This window comes from Terrapene carolina, unplaced genomic scaffold (genome assembly GCF_002925995.2).
Source record: "Terrapene carolina triunguis isolate 2854851 unplaced genomic scaffold, T_m_triunguis-2.0 Scaffold69, whole genome shotgun sequence".
Lineage (NCBI taxonomy): Eukaryota > Metazoa > Chordata > Testudines > Emydidae > Terrapene > Terrapene triunguis.
The window spans coordinates 60,454,451-60,473,650 of record NW_020664420.1 but is presented as its reverse complement, the minus strand read 5'-3'; the positions used below and the strand labels follow the sequence as shown (position 1 = coordinate 60,473,650).

Genomic DNA, 19,200 nt, shown 5'->3' with positions numbered 1-19,200 from the left:
GTGTCAGTATATAATGCCTGCATCTGTAACTTTCACTCTACGCATCCAAAGAAGTGAGGTTTTTACACACGAAAGCTTATGCCCAAATAAATCTGTTAGTCTTTAAGGTGCCACCAGACTCCTTGTTGTTTTTGTAAAATCTTTTTAAAATAGTCCTTCAACTTGTTGCTGTATTTTTTTGTTGTTATAAAGATATTAACTACCAAAACGACATTAATGGAACATTGCCTCATTGTATTAAATTTAAAGACAGAGTTAAGGTTCACAGGCCATCCATAATCGTGTTTTATATAGCACTTTCTAGCCTAAAAATCCCAAGGCAGTTTTTGAAAACTACTACCAAAGTTTACAAACGTAGGTGCCTAAATTAGGTCCCTAAATAAGTGGCTAAGGGGTGTGTGGGTGTTAAGAGGTTCAGAGCACCCTAGCTACCACTGAGGACTATCACTTTTACTGGTAGGGATAGAGGAAAAAGGGGCAAGTTGTTAATTATTCACCTATGTAATTTGGTAATTTCTTTTAGACACTTCAGCCTGGTTGGTCAGGGAGTTAAAGGTCCTTTGCTGTGAGGGAATTCTTGAACTCCCTTTGGGTGGTGTTATATTTGGGACTTGTATGATATTCTCCATCAAAGTTTCACTTTCATGTCTTCCAAGATAAATATATATTTCCCTCTTTACCCATTGCCAATTTCCTTTGTCTTTTACAAGCTGTTGTAGCTAGTAACCGTTCTCTATGATAACAGTTGTGCCTTAAATAATAGTGAACAAGGGTTCAAGAGCGACAAGCTCTAGGTGACTGACGACCAAGGACATCTGTGGCAACATTCATGCTCCCACAACCATTTTCTGGCTGCCTTTTGGGCAGAGAAAATATTTTATTTATTTATTTTTAGGGCCCAGTTGTACTACTCATATGTTGATGAGCACTTATTCACACAAGGAGTCCCACTGAAATCAGTAGGACGCTAAGTGAGCCCTTAGTCAATGTGAGTAAGGGTTGCACAGCTGAACCCTTAGTGAGGGCTGCAAGTTGAAGCCATTATTCAGCATCTGTTAATTAATTCTCTAAGCATCTATGGTCAGTGCAGCATTGTTCCCTTGGGAGTCTATTATTTATTATTGTTGTTGTTGATTGACCATTGAGGCACCCCAGTCATGGATCAGGACACTGTTATGCTAGCCACTGTAAAAAGACAGTCCCTGCCCCAAAGAGCTTAAAATCTAAGTAGTCTTAGTATCCTGCAAGCTATCTTTCATGTGTTCTGTTGTTCTTTAAAAATATTGTTTTTTACTTAGTTCTTTTGCAGTAACTTCATCTTCTCCCTGCTTATCTACTACTGCTTGATGCACCCTGGTAGTTGACTAGGTTTGACTGATTTTACTTTATTGAGAAAAGGACAGCTTTGTCATATGTATCAGCTAGCCTCATATTATATATCTGCCAATGTGGAGCTTCTCTCCTTTAGTTTTGCTTGTGGTTTTGCTCTTTTGGATGATGATGATCCGTCACTCTAATCTTTGGGAGGCGATGGCATCAGTCAGCATCTCTGTATATAGCTCCTGGTTGCCACAAAAGATAAATCATTCTATTTCTAAAATAGCTGTGTTATCACCATGTTGCTTCCACTAGAGATTTCTTAACCAGATATGAAGTACTAACTGACAAAGTGGGAAAGGGAGAGAACATAAAAAAATGATCAGCCAAACAGTTATTTTCCTCCTTATATTGAAGAATGACATCCTAAAGCCTATACATTTTTAAAAAAAAGACATTCATTGCTTTTAATAGCTGCGTATTTCATAAACACTACGGTATACTTCTGATTATCCAAATAGCATGGATAACATGGATTTTCTTTGGATAATCAGGAGTTCTGATAATCAGGAGTTCTGATAATCAAGAGGGCAGGAGCCATTCAGCAGCAGGGTGGACTTCCTCCACAGCTGGGGACTTGTCATCATCATCCTCGCCGGGGGTCTCTGCTCTGCACCATTTGCTCATTCCCATGACCGTGGGCTGCAGAAGGCTCCTTGCACTGCCATAAGACAGGTGACACCCTATCTCTGTAGGTGCAAGGGTGTGGTGGGGAGGCTTTGGTCCTGGTGAAACAGAGCAGAGCTCCCCGGCTAGGACTCTGCTCTGCCACAACCACAACCGCTTGTTCTTGCACGGTTTGGGTGTCACTGACTGCAGAAGTGCAGGGAGCCCTCTGCAGCTCTGGTGTCACACCCCCATTCACTCCTATGACAAGAGGGCTTCAGTGGCCGGCTTCCCTGCACTGCTGCAGGAGCCATTTAGCCTCAGGATGACTTTCCTCACAGCCGGGGGTTCATCCTCCTCTTCACAGTGCTGGTGGGATGGGGGAGGGTGGCTCTGCTCTATTATCTGAAGCTCTTGATTATCCAAATTCCTTCCTTGTGCCCCAACATGATATACATGACCTCTGCATCATATCTCTCATGCGGGGGGACAAGGAAGGGATCTGAAATAATGCAAAGGTTCGGCTAATAGTGTTTTGGATACATGGGCATATACTGTAATTAATTTAAGTTAGTTTCATAAAACCTTGTAAGTTAAGGAAGTATTATCCTCATCTTGCAGTTGAGGAATTGAGTCACTACGGGTAACATTTTCAAAACCACTTAAGTCCCATTAAAAGTTAGTGGGACTTAAGTGCTTTTGAAAATGTTACCCAAAGAAGTTAAGCAGCATGGCCAAAATAACATAAGTCTTTGGCAGAGCTGGAAATAGAAATCAAATCTCTGGAGGTCCAATTTTCAGTGCATTTAACCACAGATCTAATCTTCTCTCTTGATATATAATTGGCCTTGTATTTTTTTACTACTTTATGCTCCTTGGCCAGACCCATTTACCAGTTCACGTTTTTACCACTTATGAGGGATTTACAGTATGAAAAATTGTCTGCATAAACTCTTGTAACTAAAATATTGCAAGAAGTACTGATTGAACAAAAGAATGAAATCTTCAAGGCCTTGTAAATGGATTCAAAAGGTCAAGCCTTTTATTTAATGCCTTTGGGTGGACTTATGAGGAATACTAACATGAGGGAGGATGGGAATAACCTGTAACAGTTCTTCTTCTTCTTCTGTTATGTGTTAGGGCAGATCCCACTCTAGATACAGATGTGCCTCATGGACACAAAACTAGAGGTTTTTTAATAGCATCTGTCAGGGCTGTGCATGTGTCCTCTGCTGCCTCATGCTCCCATACAAGGGCATAAAGGGTAGGGGAGCCGCAGTACATGGCAGCAAGATAGAATCTATCTGATGGCTGACTCACTAGGCTTTAGCTCTGGCTAAATTTCTCTAATGCTTCTTCAAGCACTCTGAAATGCCTCAGAGCTATCTTTATTCTATATTACCTAGTCTGTTCTAGCATTTGTCAAACAGAAGTTGCTTGCAGACCCTCCTGTACAACCACTTTCCCATACGTAGCTTTTTTTATGGGCTCTGAGAATGGTTGGCTTGAAACTTGCAGGCTAGTAGTCAGCTAGTTCCACTGAAAGACAGGTACTGCACGTGCCTGTTCTTGGGAGAGTGTTGCATCAAAGCACATGCTTTGGCTGCCTTTCATTTTCTGAAAGAACCTGCAAGTTGAGGGATGCAAGGCTGAAGCTCCATCTTCTGGAGCAATCTCAGAGTGGGACTGGATCCAGAAGAGCCAAGCTTGAACATCCCTCTGACAGTCAAGCCCACATCTTCCAGCCCTCCATCTGTTAGCAAGTGACTCCAGAGATCTCTGCAGAGAAAGTAGCACCAAAGCCCAAGCTGGATTGGTATTAGCATTGACACTAGTATTGACCCTGACTTAAAAATTGACATCTCAGATGTTGGAGCAAAGTGTTGAAACATGTAAAACAAACCACATGAAAGAGAGTTTGGTGTTTGCTATAGTAACTTGAACTTGTGACACTAATGGATACAAACTTTTGTTTCAAGTTGACATTTCCCCATTAAAACAGTGGGTTTCTACCACCTTAAGTCATTTTTTGCCCCAAGTGGATTTCTCCATACAGGGAGATACTACTATGAAATTTTTTTATTTTTAATGGTGTGACCTTTTTCTTGGTGCCCTAACTTAGCTAGGTCTCAGCTGTTTGCCCTTAATCTTTGGATTTGGACTCTGGATATTATTATAAGAGATCATGCCAGAATCTTTCATGTGGCTGAATGGGTAGATGAGCAGAGTCATCCTAGAAAGCCCTTGTGACGGGTTGAACACAGAAACCCCCTTGGGAACTGCCAAGTAATGTGTCAAGACTACTTCTGCCCCTGCTTTCCCTGCCAGCTTGGGACCCCAGCACCCTGTCTTGCTGAGCCAGACACGCCCGTCTGCTCCAACACAGACCCAGGGTCTGAATTACTTGCCCCAAAGCTGCAGACTTAACTGAAAGCAGCTTACAGAAGTGTTCTTGTCTTTAACACTCAGATGCCCAACTCCCAATGGGGTCTAAACTCAAATAAATCCGTTTTACCCTGTATAAAGCTTATACAGGGTAAACTCATAAATTGTTTGCCCTCTGTAACACTGATAGAGAGATATGCACAGCTGTTTGCCTCCCCAGGTATTAATACATACTCTGGTTAATTAATAAGAAAAAAGTGATTTTATTAAATACAGAAAGTAGGATTTAAGTGGTTCCAAGTAGTAACAGACAGAACAAAGTGAATTACTAAGTGAAATAAAATAAAGCACGCAAATCTAAGTCTAATACAGTAATACAACTGAGTACAGGTAAAAATCTCACCCTGAGAGATGTTTCAATAAGTCTCTTCTACAGACTGAATGCCTTCCTAGTCTAGCACAGTCCTTTCCCCTGGTACAGCCCTTGTTCCAGCTCAGGTGGTAGCTAGAGGATTTCTCATGATGGCTCTGCACTTTGTTCCGTTCCACCCATTTATATATCTTTTTTGCATAAGGTGGGAATCCTTTGTCCTTCTGGGTCCTTCCTCTTTCCCCCCCCCCCCCAATGGACAAGCACTAGGTTAAAGATGGATTCCGGTTCAGGTGACATGATCACATGTCACTGTAAGACTTCATTACCCACTTGCCAGCACACAGCACACACCTATACAGGAAGACTTACAGGTAAAACAGAGCCATCTGCAGTCAATTGTCCCGGTTAATGGGAGTCATCAAGATTCCAAACCACCATTAGTGGCCCACACTTTGCATAATTACAGTAGGCCCCCAGAGTTATATTTCATATTTCTAGTTTCAGATACAAGAGTGGTACATTTATACAAATAGGATGATCACACTCAGTAGATTATAAGCTTTGTAATGATACCTTACAAGACCTTTTGCATGAAGCATATTCCAGTTACATTAGCATATTTTCATAAAATCATATAGAGCAACGTCACAGCCCTGTAAAGCACACAGTTCAAAAATAACTCAAAATCCTTCGTGATGGAGGGCTCATACATACTAGAAGTAAAGGTGTATGTAAGCTGGTACGGCTGAGGGTGGTTTAACCTAGGTATCGGGGTGCGCATCAGGCCTAGTGATCAGAGCGGTCGTAAGGAACCAAGGACTAGGGCCAGAGCAAGAATCAGTATAAAGAAGCTGGAGTAAAGGATCAAGCCAGAGATCCGAAGCTAGATACCAGATCCAAAGGTCAAGCCAGAGTCAGTAGTAAAAGTCAAAGCCAAGGGTTAAACCAGAGGCTAGGAACTGGATACCAGAGCTGAGGGGCAAGCTGGAGACAGTAATAAGTCAAAGCCATGGTCAGGCTAAAGGTCAGGAACTGGAGTGAGCAGGGTAAGAGGCAAGGAAGGGCAGGGACAGGACAGAGGCAAGGCTGGGAGCCAGACAGGAGTAGCAGGAACAAGGTAACACAGGAGTGGGCATGATGGTGGGTGTTGAGTAGCCAGCCTGCAGCTGCTGCTGCTGCTGACTTAAGAGCCAGCCTGGTGGCCCCTCCAGCCAGTCAGATGGCGTGGCCAAATCAGGCAGCCTGCTGCTGCAGGCCAGCTGTACTGATGGGGCTATGTGGAGATTAGCTCTGCTGCAGGCCTGATTCCTGAGTGTGTGTCAGGATCAGGTTGTCCTTAAACATGGTGAAAGCACTGTTCCGTTATGTTCTGTAGATGGGCCTTTAACCTTGTCACTGTTCAGCTTTGGAATACCAGTGCTATTGCTTTGGCTATATGCTACTAACACACAAAGGGTAAATAATTTATATTATGCAGTGAAAAGATGAATATAGATGACTGACTGTGGAAGCTTGGGAATAATTAGCTGATTTCACTCGTGGTAACTTGATCTATTCATTTTTAATGTAACTTGTCTTGTCTTTACAGCATTCTCTCGTGGACTTATCAAATTTCTTTTTCAAATGGGATATTGTTGAACTTCTACCTGCTGTTTTATTGGTGACTCTTGAAGACAGTTTGAATTGACATTCCAGCTTTATGGAACTATTTCCTCTGGGGAATAACTATTCATAGATCAGATGGACAGTTAGATGTATTTATGGGACTATTCCCGAGGGACTTCTAACTTTACTGGACACTTACTAGATAGCTTTTATTTACCATGTAGTTTCAGCATGCATGTCCAGAGCCAATATAAAACTGTGGATGTCTCTTGGGAGAGAATAGGGGATAAATAAATTTACAGATCCTGCAACATCTTTCCCTCAGCTTGCATTTATCATGTATAGCTTCCAATGTACTGTGCTATTTGGTTAAACATGTTCTTCAGCAAATTCTGTCAGCATGGGTATGTATTATTAGAAGGAAACTTAATTCTTCATTTCCCCAAATAAGTTTGATGGTGGGAAGAAGGTAAAATTTCAAATGTCAACTTCATAATGATTAGCAGACCAAATCCTGACCTGCAGCTGTCCCAGGACTGCCTGTGTCTTAAATAAGAAGAGATTTTCTCCATCAGATTACAGACTCTCTGCTTGCCTACCCATTATAGTTTCCTGTGATTTTTTTTATTGAATGACATACTCCATTATCTTTGCTTCGATCTAGGCAGGTGTCCTCTGTCCCCAGGGGCAAAAGATCCAAGAGCTATGCAAATTGCTTTACAGAAGGTGCTGTTTGACAAGTTACGTATCCTACTTCTGGAGATTCAGCTAATGCCTCTACAATTTTAATGCTACTATAAGCCATGAGAGTAACATCCAGTCAGATATCATCTACTGTGCTCTTTTATTGCACTATGTTGTGGGTGAAAGTTAAACTTCCTCAATCTTTACCCTTTTCTCAGGAAAAATGTCTCTGCCATTGGTTCTTTTAGACCGGGGTGGGCAAACTTCTTGGCCCAAGGGCAACATCTGGGTATGGAAATTTTATGGCAGGCAATGAATGCTCACGAAATTGGGGGTTGGGGTGTGGGAGGGGGTGAGGGCTCTGGCTGGGGATGCAGGTTCTGGGGTGGGGCCAGAAATGAGGTGTTCAGGGTGTGGGAGGGGGCTCTGGGCTGGGGCAGGGTGTTGGGGTGCGAGGGGGGAGGGCTCCGGCTGGGGTGCAGGCTCTGGGGTGGGGCTGGGGATGAGGGATTTGGGATGCAGGAGGGTGGGCTGGGATGGGACCGAGGGGTTCGGAGGGCAGGAGGGGATCAGGGCTGGGGCAGGGGGTTGGGGTGCAGGAGGAGGTCAGGGATGCAGGCTCTGGGCGGCGCTTACCTCAAGCAGCTCCCAGAAGCAGTGGCCTGCGCCCCCCCTGGCTCCTATGAAGAGGTGTGGCCAGGAGGCTCTGCGCGCTGCCCTAGCTGAAGGTGCCACCTCTGCAGCTCCCATGGGCTGCAGTTCCCCAATGGGAGATATGGGGGTGGCTCTTGAGGCAGGGGCAGCATGTGGAGCCCCCTGCCCCTATGTGGAGGAGCCAGAGGGGGGACATGCCACTGTTTCTGGGAGCCCCGTGGAGTGGGGCAAGTCCCCTATTCTGCTCCACGACTGGAGCCCAGAGCGGGGCAAGCCCCAGACCCTGCTCCCCGGCAGGAGCTGGAGGACTGGATTAAAACGTCTGGAGGGCCTGATGTGGCACCAGGCCGTAGTTCGCCCAATCCCTGTTTTAGACCCAGGCACCTAATAATCTTCAGGTTTTTTCTCCTGTTCCTTCAATTTAGATGTCTCATTCACATATAGAGATTATTTTTAAAAGTACCAAATAGTGTTTAGAAGTGGAGGATCAATGTCCAGGTGTGAAGTCTTGCATGCCATGGAAATGAGGCCATTGCCACTCACTTGTATCTTCTGGCTCCTCTCAAGGGTCTTGCCATCCTTTTCTTTTCCCAGGGCAGCGAGAGAAAGGGTTCTTATATAGTATCTGGAGTGAATATTTTGAAGGTATTTCATGGACTCTGCAAACATGGATGGAGGAGGGAAAAATGAAAAATTGTGCTAAATAATATGGACGTGGTTTTTAAAAATCATAGTGTTATAAGAAGATAAACAAATCCTCCTTTTTATAAAGAAGCAACAGCTTTTATTCATAATGGTAAGATACATGAATGGTACAAAATGAATGTATTTCAGAAATATTGTTTATATTTAGAAACAGTTCTCTACCTTTTTCGTGAAATAGCTAATAATGGATTTTAACTTTGGCTTTTATTTATTTATTTCTTTTTGAACCTGTCAATACTTTAAACACAACATTGGCTTGTCTCAAATTGCAGTTCTGAATGCAGTGATGGGGAGTGGTCTGCATGTTTGCCCTCCTATTTTGCTGCTACAGAAAAAGACCAATCCTCCAGTGATGAAAGCTGGGAGACTCTGCCAGGCAGGGAGGAACGTGAACCTGAAGTGCAGAGCAACAGCAGTGGCCTAGAAGAGGAAAACACAGACTTCTGTTTCCAAGGCGGGTATGGTTTTTTTTTTTTTTTTTTTTTTTTTTTTTTTGTATTTCAGAAAGTGATTTCTACTAATAAGTGAGAATTAATAACATGCTGTGTACCCAACAGTATATTTAATTGTTGCCATTTTAAATAAAACTTAATTTACCAGCAGTTACTATGGTTGTATCAGAAAGAATGCAGTATTTGCCTATATTTAGAATAGGAAATAACTCTGGTGTTTCATACAGACCCACTGTTGGTAATTCTTGACTTCTGAATGATAGCTATAGTAATACTGTAATGCTATTGAGAAATACTGATAATTGCACAAGCAACAAAAGAGACTTACTAGACTAAAACAGTGAGAGTGGATTCTGTATTATCTTTGTCCAAATTCATTGTAATGAACACTCTTCTTTGCATATATTTACTGCTTTTCAGATACCTTCTCCTACAAATCTACTTCCATGGTTTTCTGTCCAATTCTTCTCTTTACCTGGTTGCTCTTCCTCTTCTGGTCATGGAATTTGCCATCATCAGTTCTTTGTTTATTCAGTCATATGTGTCAATAACTGTTGCAACTTTGTTCTTCAAAGCAAACTGTGGAGGCTTCCAGCTGAGAACTCTCCTCTGAACCAGTCATTATTATTTCTTAATTGACTAGAGAGTTCTGCCTTGAGCGACAGTAGTCACTCCTGGTTTTTCTGCTCTTCCACACTCTCAGATCCTTCTTGCCTAAGGAAATCACTACCATTAGGGTATCTCTGTTCTGGCCTTTATAAATTTCAGGTGTAATGAATTAGCACAGCTTTGCAAAAATACTGTTAAAAACTTACCAGTCCAAACACAAGATCTTTTCTGCCTTTGCAACATTGATGGTGGGAGAACCTGACATTTTTATTCACCTGTCCGATAAATCACTCGCCCTGGGAGATTACACATTTGAAAGGTTATTCAGTGTATATTTTTGGGTGAAAGTGTGTGGCTTTCCATTACTCTTTTTAGTCTGTTAAATAATAATATATGTCAAGAATTTTGAATGAGTGCCTAAATTTGGTTACTTATATCTGTTTGTAGGAATCTAAATCAGAATGGCCTGATTTCAGTCTTTGAGGATTGCAAGTGTTCAACACTTCAAAAAATAATAATTTAGATGATTTAAATGGCTATAGGTGACCAAATATAGGCACTGATGTTTGAAAATGTTGATCTTGATACTCTTTTTTTAAAAATAATTGGTATGCTTATATAGTGCTGCTATATTAGTGACAATAATAGTGTGGTGAATAATTTACTAAATCAACACTTCTCAAACTGATCTGCAAAGCTGTTTCTGTCACAATAGTTAAGCATGTGCAATTGAAGTAAGAGGTAATTCTGTATTCTAGAAATTTCATTTGTGTCTGGAGAAGTCTTCAGGCATATGGGGTCTGTTTTGTTCCTGTGGGAGATCCCTTGTATGACTCTGTGTCCAGGTTGCTGTGCAGGAATTTGCCTATTAATTAGTCTTTGAGTGTTTTTTCTAGTGTAAATTCAAATCTGCTCAAATTTACTGACAAAAAATAAATTGTAAAACTTGAAAAACAGAGAGTACACCCCTACCCCGATATAACATGACCTGATATAACATGAATTCGGATATAACGCGGTAAAGCAGCGCTCCCGGGGGGCGGGACTGCGCACTCCGGCGGATCAAAGCAAGTTCGATATAACGCAGTTTCACCTATAAGGCGGTAAGATTTTTTGGCTCCCGAGGACAGCGTTATATCGGGGTAGAGGTGTAACACTCTGTGAGGCAATTTGGAGAGATTAGAGCAGAGTGGGATGTAGGCAATAAAGGGATATTTGGTACTAATAAATACTGGCTCTAAATCCAGAAAGAGGAAGTAAATAGCAGAAATACTGTATCAGATTAGGAACATAAATCCACTTTAATACTACTTAGTTATTTTATTTTAATCCCTTAATGGTGCTACAGGATGTTTTCTATTAATCAAGAACTTAAAGTGTATGAGATTTGAAAGTTGCAAGGGAAGTGTACCCTAAGGTGGATATTTGGATTAAGAAGGAGTCTATAATATACAATCTCTTAAATAAAGCTGTGATTTTTCTCTTAGGGGTTATTGGTGGCCCGGGCAGGGGGAGGAGGAGTTTTTTTGATTAAAAACACAAATATCTCATGAATGACAGTGAAACTATCTTTTGTGTTCTATGCAGGGCAGGGCATTTCTTGTGTATTTGTCTAAAATATGTTAAATCTGGATCGAAAACTGAAACAAAATTTGAGCATTTACTGGTTTTTTTTCTTTTAACTTAACATTCTATATTTTTGGCCAGACTTTGTGTCTTCCCAATGTGCCATGGGCGTTCTTTGGGTTGTCATAGTTGGAAGATCAGTAAGCATTCGAGGCCCGTACTAGAAAAGTCATTGACTATGTAATGCAGAAGGAAATGGATTAAGAAAAACTAGGTAATTTTACCTTGGACATTCACTGTAGTGTGCATTCAATTACCTTATTGACTAAAAGGCTGCACAAGTCTTTCTCTGGAGGTTTTTTCTGTAATTCAAGACATTCAAATTGCACTCTTGAGGTCGGTGGCATCAACAAACTGATTGAATTATAATCTTATAATACCCTAGGTAATACATTTTTTTCTGTATTTGCTATGTGAAATAGAATAATCATGTGAATATACCCAATCTTTTTAGAATAGCTTTCCTGTCTGACAAGCACTAGAGTCCCATTGCTGTGTTGCAAAAGATCGCTTGTGGCCAGCACAGTGCAAGCACTCTGGCATGGTAAATTTACCACCTGAATTTTGCTTTTCATCAAAGTAGTGTCTGTGGCTTGTCATGTTGGTCAACAGTGTTGTGTACAACAGCCACACAATACCCATAGTCCTATTATTAGTGGTGGTCTCTTCAAGGCCTCTGCCTTCACACTTGGTGAATGAATAAAAGTGTTGCTTAACTAGCATTGGCGCAGGGGTAATAACCTGTTGCAAACAACTGCCGAGATTTAGTGTGATTCATCCACTTCATATGCTGGATTTTTTCTAAATTGGAATAAAAATATAGACATAAGGGCTTTTATCCTTTCTGTCTGAACCGTAAAACAATTGAAAAAGAGATTTCTGCATTCTCTTCAGAAATCACGCAATTCTGTATTACATAGCCAAGAAGCTGTGACTCTTGCAGTGTGTGTCAGAAGTGAAGATCATATATTCTAAAGACAGTATACAGTACAGTCTTTACAGGGTAGTTACCTTCAATAATTCCCTGATCTGCAGCACACAGAAAAAAGTATGGCTGCCACTTTAAAAAAATAAAAATAAAAAAATAAAAAAAGGCAAACCATGGGATTGCAGGGCCCCTATAATCACCTAATTGCAGCGGGAGAAAGCGCACCTACTGCCCCTGTAGGGGAAGGCCATATAGGTCTGTGAGCAGTAATTGAAGGACAGCAGAGGGCAGGTTTACACTCCCAAATACTTGAAACCCTGTATTGCTGGGAGACAGCGTACGCAAAATATACTGAATAATGAGGGGAAAAGGGAGTGGGCACCTGCATCAATATTTCTCTTCTGCCCTCTTGCCAGACATCTCCCTGGGCACTAACAACTCTGTCAGAATGTTATAGCCTCTGCAAGGAGATTAGGGAGATCTGCAGCCTACCAGATGCATGAATTTGAACATGAACTGCGCTCTCTCTTCTGCTACAAACATGGTTACCCCAGTTTTTCACTGCAGTGGGGCAGCGTGTTTGAAGTATAGTATATGGTGAGCAGAGGTGTGGGCTGTATTTACCTAGCATTCCTTGCCTATCCCTGCTCCTGTCAGACATGGATTTAGCACCACCACCCTTTTGAGAGGGCATATAGCTGAGGTGGGAGAAGCTGTTTTGTCTCACTCTGCCTTCTACAGTTCAAAGGGACCACTAGATTGCAGCGAGAAGCCAGGATAACCCTGAATGCAACAGGAGAGAGGGAATGGGGAAAATCAGATCACAGATGATTATCCTGGGCAGAGCTGGCCCTTTCCTCATGATGTAACTTGTTCATTTCTTTATAAGTTCTTATATTGCCATCATCACTGTAGTATATGAGAGGAGTTTGTGCCCAGTGTAGAGAAGGAGACTATAGGCAGGTGACATCTCAGGGGTTTTGTTGGTGTCTGTTCTCTCCTATTCAGGTACTTGTATTGAGCCCATCATGGCAATATTAGAGTATCTTCCTGACCCTACCCCAGTAATGTAGCTTACTGAGTCCTATTCATGCACCTCTGATAGTTGCCGAGATTCCAGGAGAGGCACAACAATGGCAGCAGTTGAGTTGTCTCCTGCTATCTGTCCTCTGCTGCAGATAGAAGGGTTCCTTCTATCTTCTTGCAAGGAATCAGGCTTATTTCTGATTTCTGGGGATGGGGACTCCTGGAGGCCCATAACCTCAATTTTCCATTACAGAAGCACCTTCAAATGCGCATTAATGGCAATTACAGACCTTGACCCTCATTGACTGGCAAAGTGTTCAATATAGAGCCAAACACTGACTTTTTAATTAAATTTCTTTAAACTCTATTCAAGACTATCTTACCTGAAAGAACAGTAACGTGGGTGATGTCAATATATTCAACTTTATTCTCAGGTATGTATCTAGTAATTTATCAAATTTAATCTTGGGGTCCCTTTTAATGAAAAATTAATTGAAAACTTATAATTCTTTTTAAAAAGTGAGCAAGAATTTAGGTGTTCTCTAAACTAAGCAAAAAGGTGCTTCTTTCAATTGAGCTAGTTCAAATTTATTGAAAAACTCATTTAACACCAATATAGACACAGTTTTACACCTTTTAGCTCAATTTCACCTATAATTCAACCTGCTAAAATCAAGCTGAAGGAGTGTGTATGTTCATGTTACATGGAGTTTTCAGTTGAACTAACTTGGTTGAAGAAGGCACCTATTTCTCTACTCTAAGCAAGGCCTTAGAGGCCAGTTGGGATAACTCTGTGGTAACAATTGGCAAATGTTAACTCTTATTAGCTTCTTCTGTAACTCCACCTGTTATGCAGCTCCTGCCCTCCCCTTCAATGCCACATTGTACCCAATGTCATGCATTGTTCAGCCTAGTACCTGTTGTCCAAAGTTGCAGGGTTTCCACCACTTACCTTGTGAGATTATTGCACAGGTTAAATTTTCATGTAAAAAAGCTTTTCCTGAGATTCAGCCTAAATTTTGCTTTGTTGATTTCACCTCTTTAGTCTTGGCTATATCCCTGTGTACTATCCTAATTAAATAATTCCTGATCACTCATGTTGATTTTTCTCTGAACTTTCTCCAAATTGTCACTGCCTTTCTAATAAAAAAAATCAGGAATCAGTATGATGATCAAGGTGCAGTCACTCCAGAACTTAAAATGCAATATTTTGCCATCTTCTAGCAGATAAAACAGTATCAGGAGACCTAAAATTGGCCCCCGTTAGCTCAAGTAGCTATATGCTTGTGGCAAAAAATGAGGGTGAGCAGATGCTAAATCCAATGCTTTTCCTTTTACTTTGTGCCAAACTACGATGAGATGTGTGCCAGCTGTTTAATTAGGCTTGCTTCTAGCAGTTGGAGCTGTGAAGCATCTCATTTTGGCAACAAGAGTGTGTAGTTCTTGGGTTGATGGTGGGTGGAGCTTCTCCTTCTGCTCTCCATCTGACTCCTACTTAATATTTGGATTTCAGAATCATTTAAATGTATCGCCTTGTAGTGAGTTGGCCTGGCTCCCGACGGCCCCTGAGGGAGAGGAGCCAGAACAGGCACCCAAGTGGGCGGAGCCACCGCCACCTGTCCCCACCCCCCGGAAGTCAAGGGGTGGGACAGGAAGTATAAAAGCCTGGCCCCAGCACTCAGTTGGAGCCCAGCGGCCGGAGAGGCCAGACGCTCCTGCTCGGGCTCCTGTTAAACCGCGCCTGCCCCGAGCCAGGTATCCTGCCGCGGACTGGCCGAGCCTCCCCAGAGCCAGGCACCCCGAGGCGGACTGGCCGAGCCTCCCCAGAGTCAGGTACCCCGAGGCGGACTGGCCGAGCCTCCCCAGAGCCAGGTACCCGGACGCCGACGGACCGAGCCTGCCCCGAGAGCAGTACCCCGAGGAGCGGCCCGAGCGTCCCCCTGACCCGAGACCGGAGGAGCGGCCCGACCTAGACAGCCCTCAGCGAGACGAGGAGCCCATGGTGTGGGACCCCGCTGCCGAGCCCAGCGATGAGCAGGTACCCATGGAGGAGGAGGAGATGGGAAGTGGCCCGGGGATAGCAGACCCCGAACCGATGTCAGTGTGTTGCGGTCAGGATCCCCACTGACCCCGTGGCAGACGGACTGCTACGGGTAGGGCCCCGGGCTGGAACACAGTGGAGTGGGTGGGCCTGTGTTCCCCCCTGCCACCCCACGCCGGGTGGCAGTCTCTCCTCCTCCCTGCCTAGGGCCAGGACGGCCCCAAAGCGCTCAGCTCCTGCTACAAGGACCTGAGCCCCTGAACTATTGTTTGTTGCCCCGCCCTGACTAAGGGCCTGGGCGTCCTGAACTTGTTTGTGCTCAGCCCCTGCCATAAGGGCCTGAGCCCCTGAACTATTGTTTGTTGCCCAGCCCTGACTAAGGGCCTGGGCTACCTGACTTTGTTGACGGCCCCGCCCTGACTAAGGGCCTGGGCTATCTGACTTGGTTTCTGCTCAGTCCCTGCCACAAGGGCCTGAGCCCCTTGAACTATTGGTCGCTGCCCCGCCCTAATTGAGGGCTTGGGCTCCCCTGACTTTGTTTGGGCTCAGCTCCTACGGCAAGGACCTGAGCCCCTTGACCCCTGGTTTATTGCCCGCCCGGACCAAGGGCCTGGGCTCCCCCTGATTGCCTTACTACTGCTCAGCTCCTGAGGTAAGGACTGAGCTCAGAGATTAGTGTTCTTGCCCAACCCCTGAGGCAAGGACTGGCGCCCAAATTCCCTAACCTTAAGTGTTAGGTGCCCCGCCCTGAATGAGGGCCGGGGCTTAGCTATTAGCGGTATTGGCTCAGCCTGTAGGAAGGTTCTGAGCCCCTCGGACCCTTGTGTGTGGCCCCGCCCTGAGCTAGCGTTTGGGCTGATCTAACTTTGTGCTTTTGTTTAGCCCCTGCCTGAGGGGCGGAACCCCGAGACTTTCGGAACCCGAGGACCGATTTGGGGCCGCGTAGTGAGGCGGCCTGGCTCCCGACGGCCCCTGAGAGGGCCCAGCTCCCGCACCGGACTATTACACGCCTGTTTTCACAAGTGACTTGCCAATGGAACAACTATAGTATACTGATATAGTAGTATTCAAAAACCAGTAGGAGAAGATTTCATTCTCCCTGGACACTCAATAACAGACTTAAAAGTGGCGATTCTTCAACAAAAAAACTTCAAAAACAGATTCCAACGAGAAACTGCAGAACTGGAATTAATTTGCAAACTGGACACCATCAAATTAGGCCTGAATAAAGACTGGGAGTGGATGGGTCACTACAAAAACTAATTTTCCCCCTGCTGATACTCGCACCTTCTTGTCAACTGTTTGAAATGGGCCACCTTGATTACATTGAATGCATTAGCACTACAAAAGTGATTTTCCTCCGTTCTTGTCAACTGTTGAGAATAGCCCACTTCCACCTTAATTGAATTGGCTCATTAGCACTGACCGACCCCACCCCACCCCCACTTGGTAAGGCAACTCCTGTCTTTTCATGTGCTGTGTATTTATACCTGCCTCTGTATTTTCCACTCCATGCATCTGATGAAGTGGGTTTTAGCCCATGAAAGCTTATCCCCAAATAAATTTGTTAGTCTCTAAGGTGTCACAAGGACTCCTCGTTTTTGTAGCTGGTAGGTTTTACATGTCCACCAAAGTAGATTTCAGTTCTCCAAGGATAAGCACCTTATTCGATCAGGTTATGGATGGAAATATATGAAGAGAAACACCATCAACAGTTTTCAAAATAGGAGTGAAATGTATTTAAAAGATAAACCAAAAGTGAGCATGACACACAGACTGTATTAGATGTTGAAAAAACTAAAATGTATTTGTACCTTAGTACAAAGTATCCAACTCTGAAATAACATTTCACTCTCCTATAGCAATTATGATCTGAAAGCACTTTACAAATATCCCAAATTAATTCCATAATATCCCTGTTAGGAGTAGGCAGGTTTTAATCCTAGGTGAAGGATGTTTTAGGCATAGAGACAAAAAGAAGTTTGCTCGTGGTCATGCAGCAAGTCCAGTTACAAAGCCAGGTAGACTCCTAACTCCAGTCCAGTATACCAATGACTGGACATACGTACTTTCAGTGGGGTAGTACAATTTTAAGTTGTTTTTTGTTTAAAATGTATATTATGCTCACTAGACTTCACACAATCAGTCCAAAAGGGTTATGATCAGAGTACCCCTTTTTCCCCCTATTGTTGATCCTGTACACAAGTACAAATTTTGGGGCAACAATCGAAGTGTAAATTTTACACAACATATACAAATCTGCCAGTGAGAAAATGGAGTGCCTCTCTCTGCCTGCCTTGTATTAACCGTAGCAAAGGAAATGGAACAGTTTAGTGCTATTCTCCAGACAGGCCAGTTGGCCAGCCTATAATTTAGTCTTTCCAGCTCCACTGTTGCAAGCTGGACTCCTATTCTTGGTCACCAATCCCTTGCTTCCTGGTTCCATGGAACATTTCAAAGAGCATGCACTGTAATCCAGTTAAGTGCCCTCTTGTAGGGAAAGATAGCAAAATTCATCAGGAAAGTGGGTCCTGGCAGGGCAGGGAGACAAATGCCTGATTCTGTCTGCAACAAAATAGCAAGTTCTGCAGTAAAAATGCTGATTTCTGTGGCATCTTGGGGAAAAGCCAAATTCCGTGACCACAGAATTATGGCTGTCACTGGGCCCTGATTTTTGGTGAATGGGTCAGGTGATACCTCTTGGAGCTATTGTCTTAGGATCCTGGCAGACATCATTGGATTCAGAGTCTAGTTCTTCTGAGTTTGAGGGTATGTCTACACTACGAAATTAGGTCGATTTAATAGAAGTCGATTTTTTTAGAAATCAATTTGATACAGTCAATTGTGTGTTTCCCCACTAAGCGCATTAAGTTGGCGGTGTGCGTCCACAGTACCGAGGCTAGCATCGACTTTCAGAGAGTTGCACTGTGGTAGCTATCCCACAGTTCCCGCAGTCTCCGCTGCCCATTGGAATTCTTGGTTGAGCTCCCAATGCCTGATGGGGCAAAAACATTGTCGTGGGTGGTTCTGGGTACATGTCGTCAGGCCCCCCCTCTCTCTCTCTCTCTCCCTCCCTCCTTGAAAGCAACAGCAAAAAATGGTTTCTCGCCTTTTTTCCTGGGTTACCCGTGCAGACGACATACCAGACATGGAGCCCGCTCAGCTCACTGTCACCATATGTCTCCTGCAGTGCTACACAGTAGCATCCCCTTGCCTTGCCTTGCCTTGCCTTGCGGACGGCAGACGGTGCAATACGACTGCTAACCGTTGTCGTCGTCCCATGGGTGCTCCTGGCCGACCTTGGTTAGGTTGGTCGGGGGCACCTGGGCAGACAGGGGACAAAAATGGGAATGACTCCAGGTCATTCTCTTCTTTAAGTTTCGTCTAATGGGGATTCAGTCCTGCCTGGAATATCATGCCAGCTGAAGGCTTCTGCCTCAGGCTGCTCTCCCAGTCGGCAGCACCGTGTGGTTGCACCTACCCCAGCCTACCTCTTGCTCCCATGGCTCGTGAAGCCTGGACAGTAGTAAGGAGCAGTTCAACTATAGGCTGAGCAAGTGCATAATGGTGGTAGAATGTGCCTTTGGACATTTAAAAGCTCACTGACTCAGTTAGACCTCAGCGAAACCGATATTCCCATCGTTATTACTGCTTGCTGTGTGCTCCACAATATCTGTGAGAGTAAGGGGGAGACGTTTATGGCGGGATGGGAGGTTGAGGCAAATCGCCTGGCTGCTGATTACGCTCAGCCAGACACCAGGGAGGTTAGAAGAGCACAGCAGGGCGCGCTGTGCATCAGAGAAGCTTTGAAAACCAGTTTCATGACTGACCAGGCTACGGTGTGAAAGTATTGTTTGTTTCTCCTTGATGAAAACCTGCCCCCTTGGTTCACTCTACTTCCCTGTAAGCCAACCACCCTCCCATCCCCCCTTTGATCACCACTTGCAGAGGCAATAAAGTCATTGTTGTTTCAAATTCATGCATTCTTTATTTATTCGTCACACAAATGGGGGGGATAACTGCCAAGGTAGCCCGGGAGGGGTGGGGGATGAGGGAAGCACAGGGGTGGGGTAGTTGTAGGGGCACCCCCTAGAATGGCATGCAGCTCATCATAGAAGCGGCATGTCTG

General features: G+C 44.0%; 1 protein-coding gene across 8 annotated transcripts in view; it reads left to right on the top strand.

Moving 5' to 3' along the window:
- PJA2 (praja ring finger ubiquitin ligase 2) overlaps positions 1-19,200 on the top strand; it is an 86,893-nt gene that overhangs the window by 43,915 nt on the left and 23,778 nt on the right. For 7 of the 8 annotated variants that reach the window (XM_024196945.2, XM_024196943.3, XM_024196948.2 and 4 more), the window contains one exon: positions 8,662-8,847. The exons of the other annotated variant lie outside the window; for it this stretch is intronic. In XM_024196945.2, the coding sequence (XP_024052713.1) occupies positions 8,662-8,847 (186 nt within the window). The remainder of the gene's footprint in view (positions 1-8,661; positions 8,848-19,200) is intronic. 8 annotated transcript variants of the gene reach the window in all.